At 28.7% G+C, this 18,240-nt stretch overlaps 4 protein-coding genes across 4 annotated transcripts; 2 read left to right on the forward strand and 2 right to left on the reverse strand.

Annotated features, from left to right (window-relative positions):
• Nucleotides 1–62: 62 nt before the first annotated feature.
• On the forward strand, nucleotides 63–1,259 carry GO595_003367 (uncharacterized protein; the record flags this gene model as incomplete). Its single annotated transcript, XM_067916380.1, has 1 exon — nucleotides 63–1,259. The coding sequence occupies one exon, from the start codon at nucleotides 63–65 to the stop codon at nucleotides 1,257–1,259; it is 1,197 nt and encodes a 398-aa protein (XP_067777168.1).
• A 7,811-nt stretch (nucleotides 1,260–9,070) lies between these two features.
• Nucleotides 9,071–12,004, forward strand: GO595_003368 (TKL family protein kinase; the record flags this gene model as incomplete). The annotated part of the gene is made up of 1 exon (XM_067916381.1): nucleotides 9,071–12,004. One exon carries the CDS (start codon nucleotides 9,071–9,073, stop codon nucleotides 12,002–12,004), a length of 2,934 nt encoding a protein of 977 aa, XP_067777169.1.
• A 500-nt stretch (nucleotides 12,005–12,504) lies between these two features.
• Nucleotides 12,505–13,992, reverse strand: GO595_003369 (RtcB family protein; the record flags this gene model as incomplete). Its single annotated transcript, XM_067916382.1, has 1 exon — nucleotides 12,505–13,992. The coding sequence occupies one exon, from the start codon at nucleotides 13,990–13,992 to the stop codon at nucleotides 12,505–12,507; it is 1,488 nt and encodes a 495-aa protein (XP_067777170.1).
• A 349-nt stretch (nucleotides 13,993–14,341) lies between these two features.
• On the reverse strand, nucleotides 14,342–14,671 carry GO595_003370 (uncharacterized protein; the record flags this gene model as incomplete). The annotated part of the gene is made up of 1 exon (XM_067916383.1): nucleotides 14,342–14,671. One exon carries the CDS (start codon nucleotides 14,669–14,671, stop codon nucleotides 14,342–14,344), a length of 330 nt encoding a protein of 109 aa, XP_067777171.1.
• Between the last annotated feature and the right edge of the window lie 3,569 nt (nucleotides 14,672–18,240).

An 18,240-nucleotide genomic window follows, 5' to 3' on the forward strand; every position in this document is an offset into this window, starting at 1 on the left:
ACATGTTATGTGAAATAAACACCAAAATGAAGAAAAAAAGCATTTCTAAGCCTAAGAAGATTATGATTACCATTTTACTTATTATAATAGGTATTGCTTTATACCTCATATTTAGAAACAAAAAAGAAGATGAAATAAGTGATCTTCCACTTCCATATATTTATAATACAGAATTTTTAAATACACTTAATACCTTCCAATCACTAGAAAATCATAACGAAATCCTTGTTATACATGGCCCCAAAGGCATTGGAAAATCAAGAGGATTATTAGAATTTTCCAATAAGGTCTTAACAGAGAATCGCCTTGTCATCAACTTTGATTTCCAAATGCTTCACAACTTCTCTACAGACTCCGATATTATTGAGTTAATTAAACATTCTCTTATCCACAGCTTCCAAAAGTTTGATGGTCATCTTTATCGTCAGAAAAGTATCCAAGAGTCAATTGATCTTCTCAAGTCCCTTACCCATGTCTTTCAGGTTCGTAATTCCAAATTAGAATCACACTCAATCAAAGATACCAAACTTTTACACTGTCTTAACTCCATTCTCCGACTTATTTCACCCATTTCCGACAAGCCAGACATCTCCATCAACTTTATGTTCAAAGGATTTGAAGCGATATCCAAATCGTTCCGACCAATTATCATCATTAATTCACCCGAAAACCTTTTCAAAGTCAACACAACACTTTCCAACACCATTTATTCAGGTTTTCTACGTTCATTACAACAATCGCAACACGACTCAACGCATTACGGAATTATCATTGAAGTCAGTGACGAGTTATATCTTTTGGAACAACTTAAATATTATTCGGAGCATAATACGAACTTCCGTTTGTTCAAAGTTGGCGAATTTGAACTTGAAGATGCGCGTGTTCCATTTTTACCAATGTTTAAGCCAGCACAAGAACAGCGAATGTTTGAACGCTTTGGGGGAAATGGGAAACACTTTGCTTTTGTTCATGAGTTAATGCGAAATGGGAAAACATTTAACGACGCATTTAATATGACGAAAGAGAACGTCAAAAACAATTTTATGAATTTTGTTGTTGATAAAGAAAATGTGACAAATACATTGGAAATGTTAAAAGTAATGAAAGAAAAAGAAGTGAAAATCGATTTAAATGAAGATAACTATGTAAAGGAATTGGTGAAAGAGGGAATAATGACTGTAGTGAAAGATGGAAAGGTGGCAGCGGCTGAACAAGCATACATACATTGTGCTAACGAAATACTAAGTGGAAAAGTATGAAAATTTATCTGAAAGATATTTTTGAGTAAAATGGATTTAAACATGAATGAAAATTTGCAAATAAATAATTTAAAATTATAAAAAGATTTTAATTATAAGTTGAATGCTTTTGAACTTATATTTGTTATCAATGAATAATAAAAATGTTTTCTTGGAATTTAATTTCATAAACATTATAGTTTTAAAAAGCAAATATGTCGTGTGATTAAGTTATCTTATGTTTTCGAATGAAATTCAATAAAGAAACAAAAAAAACTGAAAACTTTCAATCTGAAGCCTAATTTTTATGGAAGAATCTTATGTTTCCCATCATTTTCCTTATATATTCTGTATTTGGCTGTTATGGAGAAGCTGCATCCAGTAAAGCTGCAATTGTACTGATTTCAAGAATGAAAAATACATATTTTTCACATTATAATAATATGTTCAATGAAATGAAGTCACATTTACCAAGTCATACATCAATTTGCATAAGCCAAGGGCAAAAAGTAATTAAACTAATCAGACGACAATTGAAATATGAATATCCGAATTTTGCTTTATTTCAAAATGGTTTCTTTGTTTCCTTAATAACAGGAAACCTCACGTATAAAGATCTTACTTCTATTCTTAATTCACTACTAAATCCTATTTATTATAAAATTGATAAACCAGAAGAAATCAAAAATCGTAGTTATTTCCAGAAAAATTACACACTTATTTATCAAAACAATGATGTCAACGACAAAGTTATACCAACCTTAGCATTTAAGCTTCGTGACGACCCTATTTCTCTAGTTCATTCTATAGGGCGATATTCTGTTTCATTAGTTAACAACAAAAAACGTGAAATTTCACGTTTTTTTGGTTCTCCAGAATCCATTTTAGATTGGACTAAAGCTAAAATTGGCATCACGCCTCCGTTTCCTTTCCATTCTCCAAATTCTCCACTTTTCCTATCGGTTTCCGACGGTTATACTACTCAATCTAATGAAGAAATTCTTGATCAAATTTCATATTTACTTCCACCGAATTATGTTTTAGGATATGCTAATTGGTATCGTGACCATGAGTTTCTTAAGCTATGCCGAACATCACCAAACAATCAAAGTTATGTGATTCTCAAACCGAACAAACGTTGTTATTTATTTGTTGATGATGATGTTGTTTCCATTAAACTTTTACAACAATTTATATCCAATGTTCAAGGAGACAAATATGACACAATTATTCATGTAAATAGTACAAAAAGAATGTTTAGACATATAATACCATTAAATGCTACACAATTTCCATTGAAAATTCCCGGCGACAAATGTTCTGTTCTTTATATGTCGAATTTTAGATCTGTTTCAAATCCATTTGCTTTAAATACTTATGCAAAAGTAGCGAAAATGCTCTTAACTAAGAACTTGAGATTCTATGAAATCGATGCATCATTAAATAGTATGCCGGAATATGCGCCAAATAATGATGAATTTCCAATGGTTGCAATGTGGGGGCAAAATGATGTAAGACCGAAAATTTTTAAAAATATAATGAGCGAGTCATCATTAACTAGTTGGATAAAGAAAACAGCGAAATTATTGTGTAACATTGATGAAAGTGATTACAATTAAATAATATAAATAAATATTAAAATGTGTTTGATTTTGTAAATGATATTTTAGTATAAATGTAATAATGAGTTCAATCGAAGCATCATTGAATTTAATTAAATGAGCGCAAATACTCATAAACTTAAATTTTCTAAAACTAACATATGTTTTGGGAGTTTTAAGGGGTACGATCAAAATCAATTTTTTCAATACTTTCGAAAAAACATGTTTGTGTTAGTGGTACTCACCATCTGATTTCAGAAGTTTTTTAAAAACAAAAAACACGAAACTAAAAATTATTTACTTTAGAACACACAATATTTTATTATTTATTTATCTTAATTACATTTGCACAATAAATTTATCTTCTTTGAAGTCATCTGCAAAAGGATCTTCTTCAATATTTGATATAGATATTCCTGTTGTGAATGTGTTTGTTGTTTGGTTATTATCATTTTGTTGTTCTGAAATTTCATTTTCGGCAATTTCTTCTTTTTTATTTTTAATTCGAATCAATAATATAATTAATAATGAAATTATAATAATAATAACAACAACAATAACGCAAACGATTATTATGATAATTGTTGTTTTGTTGTCATTTGTTTGAAATTCGTTATTATAAATAAATGTAAAGAAGTTCGAATAATAAATATAATATGTCGAATAAATAATAACTGTGTAATCATAATATATAAATTCTGTTTCAATATAAATATACGAAGAATTAATTGCAATTAGTGAAAGCGATTTCGTTTGCATTTCATAATAAGTAAACGAATGTGTAATAGATAATGTGACCGTTAATAAGTATGAAAAAGATTTCGTTAAATCATCTTGAAATGATTCAGTAAATGTATTCGATTTTGAATATGTATTATTACTACTGAATGAATGCGGAGCCGAAAATGTATTTGAATCAGAAAATGTATTACTTCGACTGAATGTGTGTGATGAAGAAAATGAAATTGTTGCAATCGGGCTGCAGTTTCCTTCTGCATTGTCTTTGTAAACATCTAAATTTCCAAATCTACATCCTACATATGTTGGATATGTGATAACACTTGCTGTAACATTATAAAATGTATTATCTCCAAAACTTGGTTCTGTATCTCCATAATAATAAATGCATTCAAGTGAATTACAATTACCAAATGCTGATTCTCCAATTTCTCTTATTCCAAACCCAAGTGTTAATATTCTGAAATTAGAACATGATGAAAATGCTGAACTCCCAATTTTTGTGACTGAATTTGGAATTGTAATGCTGTCGATTGATGAACACAATGAAAATGCTGAACCACTAATTGTTGTAACATTTCCGCCAAATATAATCCTTTCTAAATTAGAACATGACGAAAACACATAACCTCCAATATCTGAGATAGAATTACCAAAATTAACTGAAATAACTAATGGCCATCCTGAAAATGCACCACCTGGAATCGAATAAATTCCTTCACTAATGTTTACAAATTTCGTGATACTTTTATATTGATCAATTTCAGTAAAATCATTTAAATTTGTTATTATTAATGTTGAATTATTATCATATAATATTTGAAAGGAATTTATGAAAAATATAACAAAAATTAAAACGTTTTTATGTTTTTTCTTTTCGCATGTTTTCAATTCGTAATTGGTCAACAAAAATTTCTGAAGAAAAAGTGGTTTTTTCTGAAAAATATTGACATAAACCACTAATATCATTGAAAAAAGTATTACCTTCAGTCAGCATACTGGCTATAAAGGATTTATTTTGGGTAATTGTAAAATATGATACTGATAATTTTAATTTGACATTAAATATTTGAAGCACAACTAATGTGTTCTCTGTACGAGCCAAGAAATCTGGAAATAAACTGGTTTAAAGAAAATAGAATTCTTGTTAAATATATCAAAATTCTGGTTATGAATCTCAACGAATGGATCTTCTGCATTGTGCCCATGCGCAAGTCCTTCTTTGCAAAGGCTCTTTTTCATATTTGATATTTTTATAGTCGTAAAGAATGGGCTTTCTGGTATATTACTGTTACTAAATTGCTTTGTAATGGACGAAACGAGCAGCAAATGAAGAATTCTCATGATTCAAGACCTGATATAGTCGAAGGCCTTAACCAAATACACATCGGCTAATACAAAAGTTAAAAATCACACGGTTAATATATAAGAAATTTGTTGTTGTTTTTTTGAGGTTTTTCAATTTAACCTGAAATTTTATTTCAATAATTAAAGGCGCCTACAAAAGGTGGCACTTTAAATGATTATAAAGTCACTTTTAAATAATATAATGAATGAACGCGATAAAACTGAGTCTGGTGGTCGTAATGAGACATCTTTGTTGGTGGTAAACATGTTTTAAGTTATTAAATTTCATTAATTTCAAGAGGTATGAATTTTTAATGACATATTAAACATTTCCTTCAAGATATATCATATTTTTAAATGAAATATATTAATGTATGTGTGTAAGTATTAATGTCCATATCTAAATACTTCTAAATTAATTGTAATTATATGATATTGACGCAAATCGTTAAAATATGGCTGATTCTACAGGAAAAGTAACAATTCAGGTGAAAAACGTATACCTTGCAACAAACCTAAAGGCCGGCTTTGTAAACGCTTTATCAACTGCTGTGGTTTCATCGTTAATGGAGGAAGCATCATGCAAAGCAGTAGAGATTGCATGCCTTATTAGTGGACAAACATCAATAAGCGCAAAAATGAAATTGTTTTATCAAAGAATTTCAAGGTTAGGCTCTAATGTTTCTGTTATATCAAGAATTGTTGATATTGATAAAGATGGTATTCATTTTGAAAATTAAGCATCTGACGAAAAAGGGATTGTGGGAACAGCAAAACATACAAGGGTGTTTGTTGGTAAAGATGATTTCGAAAAGCGTTGCTACAAAACTGCAAGACTCGCTCACCAAATTTAGGTATTGTTTAGATTTGTTCTTTGTCTTTATAAATCGCGTTTTGCTAAAAACATTTATTGAGTTTATTACCTTAACGACGACTATTGTGTGGACAATATCAATCGTTTTGGTCAGGAGCAATACTTCGCTTTGTAAAGTTATTCTCTTTAGCTTTTGATGGGTTTCCATAAATTTCGAAATATATTTTTGAATAACTAAAAATTCGTCTAATTCTTTAATAATGCTTTTAATATAATAATGTGAAGAATGTCAATTAATATTATAGAAAACAAAAATAAGAAAAAATACTTCAGCTCATAAAAAATAAAAATTTTGTGACTGTGTGTGGTTGCGTAAATGAATTAGAAATTGAAAATGTATTCGATTTTGTAAATGAATGTGTTGAAATTGGTGAACACGCACCACAGCATATTCATTATTCACTAGAAATGTCCAAATATTGTTAAATATGTAATAACTGATGACAATATACGGTTCTGAATTGCCAAAATAATAAAAGGTTACGTCATTCGGTGGCTTCTTTGAGTTAAGTAAAATTTTTACCTAAAAGTCATTATTTTTAGGACATATAATTTGAAACGTAAAATTGAAAAACATATTTTTAGTTCTTCATGTTAAGGTCAGAAGTTGCAGGTTAGAAATAAATATGATAAGATTCTTTTAAAAGAATAGATTATTTGCAAAATAATTTGTTTGCCAAATAAACTATAAATTTGTCAAATTTTCTTGTTAATATTAAAAAAATCAAGCAAGAAAAATCAATATATCTTAGAGATATTTGTTGTTGCCAAATTTTATTTTTTATCTTGTTTTAGTTTTATCTGTGAAATATTTAACAAGCACTGTTAAAAAAATACTTAGGGATGGATGCAAATGAAAAAAGAATCTTATCTTCTTTAGTAAGAGATGATTCTGAATCATTAATGGCACTTTTAGAACTAAATAATGCAACAGATTTTAGGCCATCGTTAGCTACATTGGAAGTTCCACCAGTTCTTAGTAATTCTCCACCATTAATATCAATTGCAATTTATCTTAATTCAAAAAAATGCATTTCATCTCTTTTAATTTACAAATCAAATCTTAATATAAAAGATAATAAAGGGCGTGGACCAATTCATTTTGCGGCAGCTTTTGATCAGATCGATACTCTTGAACTTTTTGAAAAAGAAGGAGCTAATATGCAATCAGTAGATAATAAAGGGCGAAATATTCTTCATTATGCAGCATGCTTTGATAACTTATCATTATTTCAATGGATATTAGCGAAACATTTTAATCTCAATATGAACGATAACGAAAATTTCACTCCACTTCATTTCGCAGTTGAATCTGGTGATATTAATTTTGTTAGTTATTTATTAGCGAATAAAATTGTTGAGCAAACACCAAACATCAAAGGATGGACACCAATTTTACTTGCGGCAAAACATAATCACACAGAAATATTCGAAATGCTTATAAATCATGGAGGTGATTGGAAATCTTGTAATGATTTTTATGGAATTTATTTCATGTTTAATTTTTATTATTTAATGTTTATTTAATGTTTTTGAACTTCCTTTACATTATGCTAGTTATAATGGAAATAAGAAAATGTTAAAGTTATGCATTAAAGATATCGATGATGTTGATGTAAAAACAACTTCAAATCAAACTCCTTTAATTTTTGCTGTTATGAAAAGCCATCCAAAAATTGTAAAATTTCTTTTAAAAAAAGGTGCAAATCCTTTGATTTGTGGTAATGTTTCTTTTCATTTTTTTGATGTTTTTTTATTTGAATTTCAATTTATTTTTTGTTTTTTGGAATGCAATTCATATAGCAGCCGATAAAGGAAATGAAGAAGTCATGCAATACTTAGTTTCAACAAATGTTAATCTTGATGTTAGAGATGTTTCTTTATTTTTTAAAATGTTTGTTAAAATTTATTAATGTTTATTCATTTATTTCAAAAGAACTGCGCTACATATTGCTGTTCTATCAGAGAATTTAGGAGTTTTAAAGATTCTTTTAGCAGCAGGTGCAAATAAAGTGTTAAGAGACAAAAATGGAATGACGCCAAGAATGCTTGCAATTCATTTAAGGAGAGGAGATATGTTGGATTTGCTTTTATCAAAATCAGAAATTAAATGTAAGGAAGAAGGTTTTTATTACGGAAGAGGAGGGCGTAGAATATATTATAAGAAATAAATATGATATATGTTTTATTATGTAAGTATCATACAATTAAGAAAAAGATTGTTTTGTGTTTCTTTCTTATATTTCAATTTACATATAAATTGATTTTAATAAGTACGAATACCTTCGTAGCTCAACGGTTAGAGCATAGGACTTTTAATCCTGGGGTTGCGGGTTCGAATCCCGTCGAAGGTGAATTTTTTGTTTTTTTGCAAACAATTATTGTCATTTATCTAAATTCGTATTTTTTTGTAATAAAAATATTACCAAAAAAGAATGCGGGGGTTGTCCTTGCTCTTTATTATATGATAATTGGAATGAATTTATAGAAATACTAAAACACATTAATTGATAAAAAATTCATTTGAAAACGTATTGATCTCTGACCAAACTCCATCATTAACCACCAGATGCGAATCTAATTATTCGAAATATTTTCAGAAAAAATTCTTTCAACATCATTCCCATGATGAAAATATTATGTAGTTAATTTTTTTCAGAATAACCGCTGTCATAAAACAGGTTTTTGTGTACTTTATGGTAAATCTCATTCAAAATGTAGTGAATCACTATTTAAAAACACTATTTAAATGCATGGAAAAAAATGACAGTAAATGAAAGTGACAGCAAAAAAATTTACAATTTTTCCATACAGTTTTCGAAAATTCGTTCATGATCTCTAATAATTTATGTGAGAGCATAATTAATATACATGATTTAACACCTGATAATATTATATTTTGATTAAATATTGCATATTTAATGAGATAAAGATGTTTAAATTTTGGCGCCATGCTTTGAAATATTCAATGATGGAAATTTTGTGGCCACTGTTTGCCTCAACCACCACACAATATTTTATCAGAAAAATTGAATAGAAATGATTGAATTTATTATCGTTATTATTCGTTTTTGCTGAAAAACTAAAAATTTATCGTTTTCATTGATATTAATTCATTATTAATTCGAAATATATATTATATATAATACCGTTGTCACGAAAATAATGTGATATTAATATTTTATTTTTCGTAAATTAGTAAATCATAATTTAAAATAAACCTCCACGATATAAACGGTTATACTTCAATTTTTTTAAGCAAAAAAGGCAAAATGTCTCAGCAAAATTCCGGCGACCTTAATTACTACACCCCAAAGACACTTTATGACCTTCTTGAGCTTTACCCTGAATATGCTTGTTATATTACGAATTTCAATTTATCTCAACAAATTACAGAAGATCCAAATCTTCTCACCTGGACAGGAACAGAATCAAAGACTGGCAAACAAGTATTTATTAGACAAGTCAAAGCATCTGAATTTGAAGGTAAAGAAGAGATTTATTATGCAAGAGAAGTTTACATCCTTGCTCGTTCTAACACCCACTTTGTATCTCCTCTTGTTGGCTATACTGTTGAACCACCATATTGTATTATCACAGAATTTTCACCAAATGGAAATCTTAGGAATTATGCTTTTCCACAATACGAAGAACAAATTTGTACACTTTCATCCACTCGCAAGACCATTGTTGCTCTTGCAATTTGTCATGCCATGAAATATCTTCATAGTCGTCATGTTGCTCATCGAGATCTTCGTACACAAACAATATCTATGGACAAGAAAATGCTACCTCGTATCAACAATTTATCCTCTGCATGTATTTGTGCGCCAGGACGTGTTTTAACAAGTCGAGTTGGAACGACCATCTACATGTCACCAGAAAATCTTTTATCCAAAGACTATGGGCTTCCCAATGATGTGTATTCATTTGGGATGTTACTTTATGAAATGGCTGAAGAACATCCGATTTATGCGACAAGTCGTATCCATGATTTACCTTCAGCAGTTCAAGAAAATCCTGATATGCGCCCTGAGTTCAGCAAAACGTCATTCTCTATGCGTCGTCTCATCAAAAAATGTTGGTCAGCTAAACCGGAAAACCGTCCGACATTTGAAAAATTATTTGCTAAGTTTGCAAAAGGTAAATATTCCTTTGATGGCACTAAGACCTCCAAAGTCAAAGCATATGCTGAAAACCTATTAAAAGATGATGAAAAACGAGCAGCTGAAGGAAAGAAGAAACCAAATGGTCGAATTAACATTGATAAATTATTAGCGAAATATGAGAAAGAAGGCAAAAAAGAATTTTTAGAGTCCAATTTATATAAAAACTTTTCGACACGTATGAAAATTCAACAAGTAAATGCTAATGCACAACATGTCGCAGAACAACAAGAGAAGAAAGAAGAGAAGAAAGAAGAACCAGAAGAAAAGAAGAATGAACCCGAATTTAAGCCGATACCAAAGATTACATTATCTGCAGCTACACGTAATGTTCGAATCGCACAAATGAACAATCAAATGTCACAAGTAACATTACCAAATAGCATTGCGTCACCATTTGCTACTAACAATGAATTAACATCAACACAACAAGTATCTAAACCCGAATTTTTAACTGAAACGACAGTTCAACATAAGACATTTACACCCGCAGAATTACCAAAGCGAAGAAGTAATATGGATATATTTCCAGAAAAGAAAGAATTAAAGTTTAGAGCTAATTATAATTATAATGCAAGTAAATTAGATTTCACTAAATCAGTTGATGAAGCAGGTTTCAATTTAAATCTTGATATCTTACTTAATACATTACATCCACAATTTAATCAATATATAATCGAATTAGCTGAAAAGATTTCGAGTAATTTTTATGAGCCTTTTAGTGATATGTGTTTTCATTATATTAATAATAGTCCTGAAGAAACTGTTTTCACAGTGTTTAAAGCAATTGTTATCTTATGTGAAAGAGATCCAGCTTTTTTAGAAATAGCATTAAAGAAACGAATGTTTTATAATATTCCACTTGATAATTTAGAACATTATGATACTATTATACGGATTTATTCTATTTTATTTAAATATAAACCTCGAGTTATCTCTAAAGATGATCGAATTCTTTCACAAATGTTCTTTGCTATTCGTTATCGCCCCGATGAAATGATTAATATATTATCACATTTTACATTATTAAATCCTTCATTATCATTTGCGATAGTAATTTATGATAAATTTTTAGAACTTTCTGATGTATTTGCATCATTTAATTGTTCTAAATTTATAACATTATTCTTATATTTAATTAATAATGAAAAAGGATTTTCTAAATTACGATTTTCATCTGTTCAAGAAGCATTTTGTATTATGCAATCATCTACAGATGAATCATGTTTAAGAGTTGTTTATAAAGGTTTAGCATATGTTTATAATGAAAAATGTCCATTAGATTTCGAAGCGATCATTAATCATTTAAAGAATAAGAATTTAAGTGATTCATTATATCCATTAATGCTTCGAGTTATAGCATTTCCACCATCTAAACGATTATGTTATGAATTAATTAACTTATCAATGATTGATTCGAAATGGACAAATGTTTTATTAAACTTTGCTTCTTCTCGTGTAGAAACAGCTTCGACATTTATAACGTTAATTGATAATTGGACTAAAACAGGTTTACCGACATATGTCCATACGTATAAACTTTTATTAATATTATTTAGTTATAATTCATTACGTAATGACATTATTAAAAGTCTTAATTTCCCACAAATGTTAACTAAATTTATTGAAACTAAAAACCAATTTATTATTGCGACAATCACAACAATATTAAGAAGATGTAATGTTGATAATGAATTAGCAACGAAATTAGAAAAAGCTAATTTCATATATACATATTTAAAGTATATGTACACTGAAACAAGAGCTGACCTATTGCAATCTTGTATAGTGTTCATAGATATGTTCGTAAGAATAATTAATTCGTCTTCTTATAAAATGTTTATTCCAAAATTGACAAATATGATGTCGACAAACCCGGAATTAACACCTTCGATCATACAAGTGCTGACTTTAATAAGCAATTACAAAGATTGCGCACCAATTATGAAGCAATACGGATTAGATAGATACTTTAGGCAATTGCTTAATAACCCGAGCTACCGAGGAATGGCGGCGACATTCATGCAAAACATTTCATGATGATGATGTTGCAAAGTTAAAAGGATTTTGCATATTCATCTTATAAATAAAAGTTCAGTAATATTTTTCTTTTCGATCATAAATCGGAAACTTCAGAACGATTTAAATTTTTATCATTAGTTAATATAAATATTGTTTTCTGAATTTTATTATCATCTTTTATTCCCATGTTTTTGAAATGGCTTAAATCAGCCGAAGTTCTGGGCATTAAACAATTTAAGTAAAAGATCAACATCCTCTTCTTAAAACGATTTATTTTGCAATAACATCATTGACTTAATACAGTCAATAAGAAACCAATTTATAGCAATACACATATAAAACATTCATGATAAAAAGTCATGATGATTTTCACACTTAGCATTATAAATCATCACCAAATTTTACATAATCGATAAAAATCTTTTGGCAAATTTTGAGTCTGCACTCCATAAGTAAAAACGAAAGTTGTTTGTCTATAAGTTTTTACTTCATTCTCTATTACATTTTATTATTTTTTTCTAGCCTTTGATCACGCCGATTGGCACCAACTTCGCCACTCTGCTTGACAGCCCCACGGCTTCGCAAGCCTCCACCACCTGCTCGATGTCTTTGTATGTTTCCGGCGCCTCTTCTGTCACCGTTTTAGCGTTGGCCGCTCTCAGCTCGATACCCTTTTGCTCCAGCTCGTTCTTGATCTTGTCGGCGCTGATTTCTCTGTTTGCCTTTGACCGCGACATCGTTCTTCCTGCTCCATGACAAGTTGATCCAAATGATTTATTCTCATCAGATCCAACCAATATGTAAGAAGAAGTACCGAGCGAGCCTCCGATTAAGACTGGCTGTCCTATTTGTCGATATTTCGTTGGTATTTCTGTTCGACTTGGTCCGAATGATCTGGTCGCACCTTTACGATGGACAATAAATTCCTTTTCTACGCCATCTATGACATGTTTTTCGATCTTAGCAATGTTATGAGCAACGTCGTATATCAAATTAAGTTGAAGATCGTTCCGTTGAAAGATCTCATTAAATGCTAAACGTACAAAATGTGTTATGATTTGGCGATTACACCACGCAAAGTTAGCGGCTGCACCCATGGAATGAAGATATCGTTGGCCAACTTCGCTTTGTAATGGCGCTGAACAAAGTTGACGATCTGGAAGATTTGAATCTTTAAATTTATACTCCATCTCCTTGATAAATTCGTCGGCCACTTGATACCCTAAGCCACGAGAGCCTGTGTGTATCATTACAACGACTTGGCCTTTAAATAACCCCATAACATTTGCGGCGGTTTCATTATAAATCGTGTCCACAACTTGGACTTCAACATAATGGTTGCCAGCGCCTAAGGTGCCAAGTTGATCAAGACCTCGAAGTTTGGCTCGATCTGTGATTAAACTTGCATCTGCATATGAAACACATCCACCTTCTTCACAATTGTCTAGATCTTCTTGGACACCATATCCATGTGAAACAGCCCATTTTGAACCTTGTGTAAGAATATCGGGAATATCGGATTTGGTGATAAATTTCTTCCGTTTACCTCCAACACCAGTAGGAATGTTACGATTAATGGCATCAATAAGTTCCTTGAGAACTGGTGTAACATCAGAAAGTGTAAGATTTGTAGAAATAGAACGAACACCACAATTAATATCATAACCAACACCACCTGGTGAGATGATGCTAGAAGGATCACTGGTATCAAAAGCAGCTACACCACCAATTGGGAAACCGTAGCCAGAATGCATATCTGGCATCCCAATTGAAGCATCAGTAATACCTGGTAAAGTTGCAACATAAGCAATCTGAACTATTGATGGGAGGCCGGTTGTAGGATTTGAAATCCAGTCTTGTAGTTCTTTAAATGCAAGTTCAGCCATCTCTGGTGTGGCATAAAACCTTCCTGGAACACGCATATTTGGAACAAATCCAATTGGTATTTCATAAACGCATGGCTCTACTAATCGGATTAAGCTTGGATCGATGTTTGGCTGACTCATGAGAAATTTGCCGATACAAATTTCAATTCAAATTTTGCTGTAGCACTTTTATTGTAAAGCAGAGATAGAATGACTTTAGCTTCAACAATTGATGAATAAAAATCAATTTATAATGAAGTTTAACAGCATTCATGTAAACTTAAAATTTTCAGCTTTTGTTACACACTTTGCTTTTGTAATAAAATATATTTTAATTTTTTTTATTGAATCATTCAATTTTTTTATCTATATTAAATAAGTTTTGATTGTTACATACATTTAAAATTTATTGTTCTCCCGAGCTTTGCTTTTAATGTTTCATTTAAAATAAAAAATTATTAATTTAAACAGACTTGTTTTTCAACGAAACTTAATCCTGTTCTTCAATAATAGGTTTTGCTGGAGGTTCCCATCCCCAGCCGTGAATTTCTTCCTCTTCCTCGTTTGTTACGTCAACACATCTTTCAGAATTATAATTAAGTGGAACTATTGCTTTCGACAAATCTTCTTGTGATGAGCAAAATGAAAACAGTGACTTTTGTGTAATTATTCCCGTTGAAGGAATATATGGCATATTTTCTAAATACTTTTGATTCAAACATTCATGCAGCATTTCATCACCTATTTTTTTGGCTTCTGATAATTCGTTGTATTCATCATATTTGTAGCATACTTCAATTGCATCCCATTCGCGAAGCATTTTGTTACATAAAGGCCCAGTTTCATTCAATTTGTATATTTAACTAGTTTATGAAAATGTTGACACGTATTTGGTAGGAACCAAAAAATTTTCACATGATATGTCACATAAAAGTGCTATTTTAACATGCTTTCCGCACAAAACCAAAAATTTACCTGTTCTACTGACAAAGAAGAAATCCCTAGTTGCTTATCTACTAGTATTGAATTAGAGCAAATCGTTTTTAATTTAAATGAAGATAATTATGATTTATCAATTCAAAAAACAATTAAATTATTTGATATAAATTATCCATATTCATTTAATGGTATCATTAGTAATCTTGTCTATAAATCATTTTCAACTCGGAAAAACAATATAAATATTTATTTGAATTATTTGGAATCTATCCAAATCAAAGAAGAAGAAATAAACAAAGATATACCAAAAATTATAAATATTTTCTGTAAACATATTTCTAAATTCAAAACACAAGAAACATATTATATAATAGAGAAAATGATCGAATTAAACTTAATTGATGTAAACATTGTTAAAAGATTTCAATCAAAATATTTTGCACATAGAATAACTAGAATTGAGAATGAAACTGAATATGACTTAATCAATAAATTATTTACAGATAACGATGAAGAACTTTCAAAGAATGATTGGGAGCTTCATAAACAATTAATTAAGGAAGGACATAATCCAAATGAAATTGCTAAAATAATTCGAAATGATGAAATCGATAAACTTTCGAATTATTTTCGCAATTTCATTTGGATTATGTCCTTCTTTAATTAATTGTTTATGAAGTTCCCAATCATTCTTTGATATATTATCAATATTTTTAACAAAAAAGGTATCAAATGGATTCGATGATATTAATTCATCAATTTGCTTTTTTGTTTTATAATGTGAAAAATATAATGTCCTTTTGTTTTTAATGAAATATTGTTCAATTAATCCTCGCTTAATCATTTTTTCAAGAAGGTAATATGATTCTTGAGATTCTAATTTCAAAAGATATTTACTTAAAATCGAAATTAATTGATCATTTTCCTCTTTGCTCATAAGTGAAACAATAAAATTAATAAAAAGACCTGGCTTTTTCAGACTTGATACAAATGCAGAATAAATAAGTTTGCATAAAACAAGATTAAAAGAATAGGGCGAATCAGGTTCTGATTTGTATAAGTTAGTGATTGATTCAATTGAAGCATCAAAGTTTTTTTCATTTAAATTAAAAATAGTTTGCTCTAATAACTCTAAAAGTTGCTCTTCACCTGGTGCATTTGGTCGGCTTTTGGTTTGATGCTTTTTGAATATTCCGAAATATCATCACAAAATGATTTTAAATTTAATCAATATATTATACCATCACTTTATGAAAGATGTTCATTTATTAATAAAGAAAATGTTACATTAATTGATTATGCAGTATTTTTTGGATCAGTTAAATGTTTTAAATATTTACTTATGAATAATGCAAAAGTAAATAACACAGGTAAATATGCAGTTGCAGGTGGAAGCTTGCATCAGAAAATAATACAGAAGTGGTTGAATTGCTTCTTAAACAAAAAAGAATTAATGTTAATGCTAAAAATATATTTTTAGTATATTTATAATTTAATTCAATTGTTTTATATTTCAAAATAAAATATAAAAATTATGTATATCAATTGAAACAGCTCTTATCATTGCAACTATGTCTAAAAATATAGAAATTGTTAAATTACTTCTTCAACAAAATGGAATAAATATTAATGCTAATAATATTTTATTTATTTGTTTTTTATTTTAATTAATAATTTCAAATTTCATAAATATATTTGAATATTATTTTTAATGTTTTGGAATTCATTAATGATTGCATCAGCAAAGGGTTATATAGAAATTGTTAAATTACTTCTAGAAAACAAAAAAATTTATATTAATGCAAAAAATATTTAATCGAAATGCTTAAAAATTGTTAAAATGATTTGATGATCTACAATAACATTTGGGAATCATTCAAATTATTTGATACAGCACTTACATTAGCAACTGAAAATTGTCGCATAGAAATTGTTAAATTACTTCTTCAATTCAAAGGTATTAATATTAATGAGAAAAATAAAATATAATTTAATCATATCGAATTCCAAAATAATAATTAAAAACTCAAAACATTATTTCAAACAGCATTTATGATTGCGTCACAAAAAGGATATACTGAAATACTCAAATTTTTTCCTGCTAAAGGTGTAAAAAGTAAAAAATAATCAAATTTCATCAACTTATGATAAAATATTAAATAAAAAAGAATTAATTTCAATTATTTTATTTATGTTTCATCATCCGTATGGCATAATCAATATCTTTTCTTCTATTTTCTTCATCTTCATATGGCTGATTTTCCTTATCATAAGTTTTTATATGATTAAAGTAATTCATAATAGCAGCAAATAATTCACCAACATGAAGGATCATATGAAATTATAATACTTTGTGCATCAACTTCTTTTTCTGAACATTTTATTTTTATTGCCATATTTTTACCTTTAAATAATACAACATCAGGTTTAGGATGTGATGCAACATATGTAGTTTTTTGAATTGTAATTTTAGTTCCATCTTTAATTGATCGGATATATTTATTCTTTAAATATTCTACACGTTTTGCTGTAATTTTAAGTGCTTTTTCAATATTTTCATTTCGTCGTTTTTCAATTATATCCATCACTTTTTGTGTAAAGATTTTAACTTCATCACTAAAATATCCATTATATTTAAGTAAATTATTTAATGAATTTGATTCATTATCAACAAAATTAGGTATAACATATTTAGAAAGAAAATCAAAAAGTAGATATACTATTTGATGTATTGTTTTTTTGTTAAATTCTAATTCATTATTAATACGTTCATTAAGATGAATAATAGCACGTTGATCATTAAAATCACATTTTTCATTCATTTCTTTAATATATCTTAATATTTCTATTACATTAATATAATTAAATTTATTTGCATAAAATAAATTATTTGTTAAACTTGGAATTGGATATAATTTATTCACAACATTTAAAACAATTGTTTCAAGTTCTTCATCAGGTGTTACATCAAGAATGTTTTTTCTTTTTGTAATAGTCTTATAAATTGGATAAAATGATTCATAAATTTGGTAAAGATTGTCCCTAATATAAGGTAATATTTTGAAACCATAAGTAGCTTTACTAATAAACTCAAATAAGAAGAAATTTTTCGAATCATCTCTCTTTGAAATGATATCATTAATTAAAGTAGCTTGTGGATTCATTGGATTATAATTCGGATGTTCATAAACTTTCTCAATAAATTCCTTCGCAATAGGAATTATATTTGCAAAAGCTTTTTGAGGAATTTTGTGACTACTTAAATTTTGATTATAAGGATTCATAAATAAGTTTGGATTATAATATATCGGATGTATAATTAATGTTTTTGATTCCATAATTTCTTTTAATAAATCATTTCGATTTTGTTGGAAATTAGGCATATATATAATGATCTTCCGACAAATACACTCATTTGTGTACCATCATATAAATTATGATTATAAAAAA

This window comes from Histomonas meleagridis (assembly GCF_020186115.1).
Source record: "Histomonas meleagridis strain 2922-C6/04-10x chromosome Unknown contig_20, whole genome shotgun sequence".
In the NCBI taxonomy this organism is placed as follows: Eukaryota; Parabasalia; order Tritrichomonadida; family Dientamoebidae; genus Histomonas; species Histomonas meleagridis.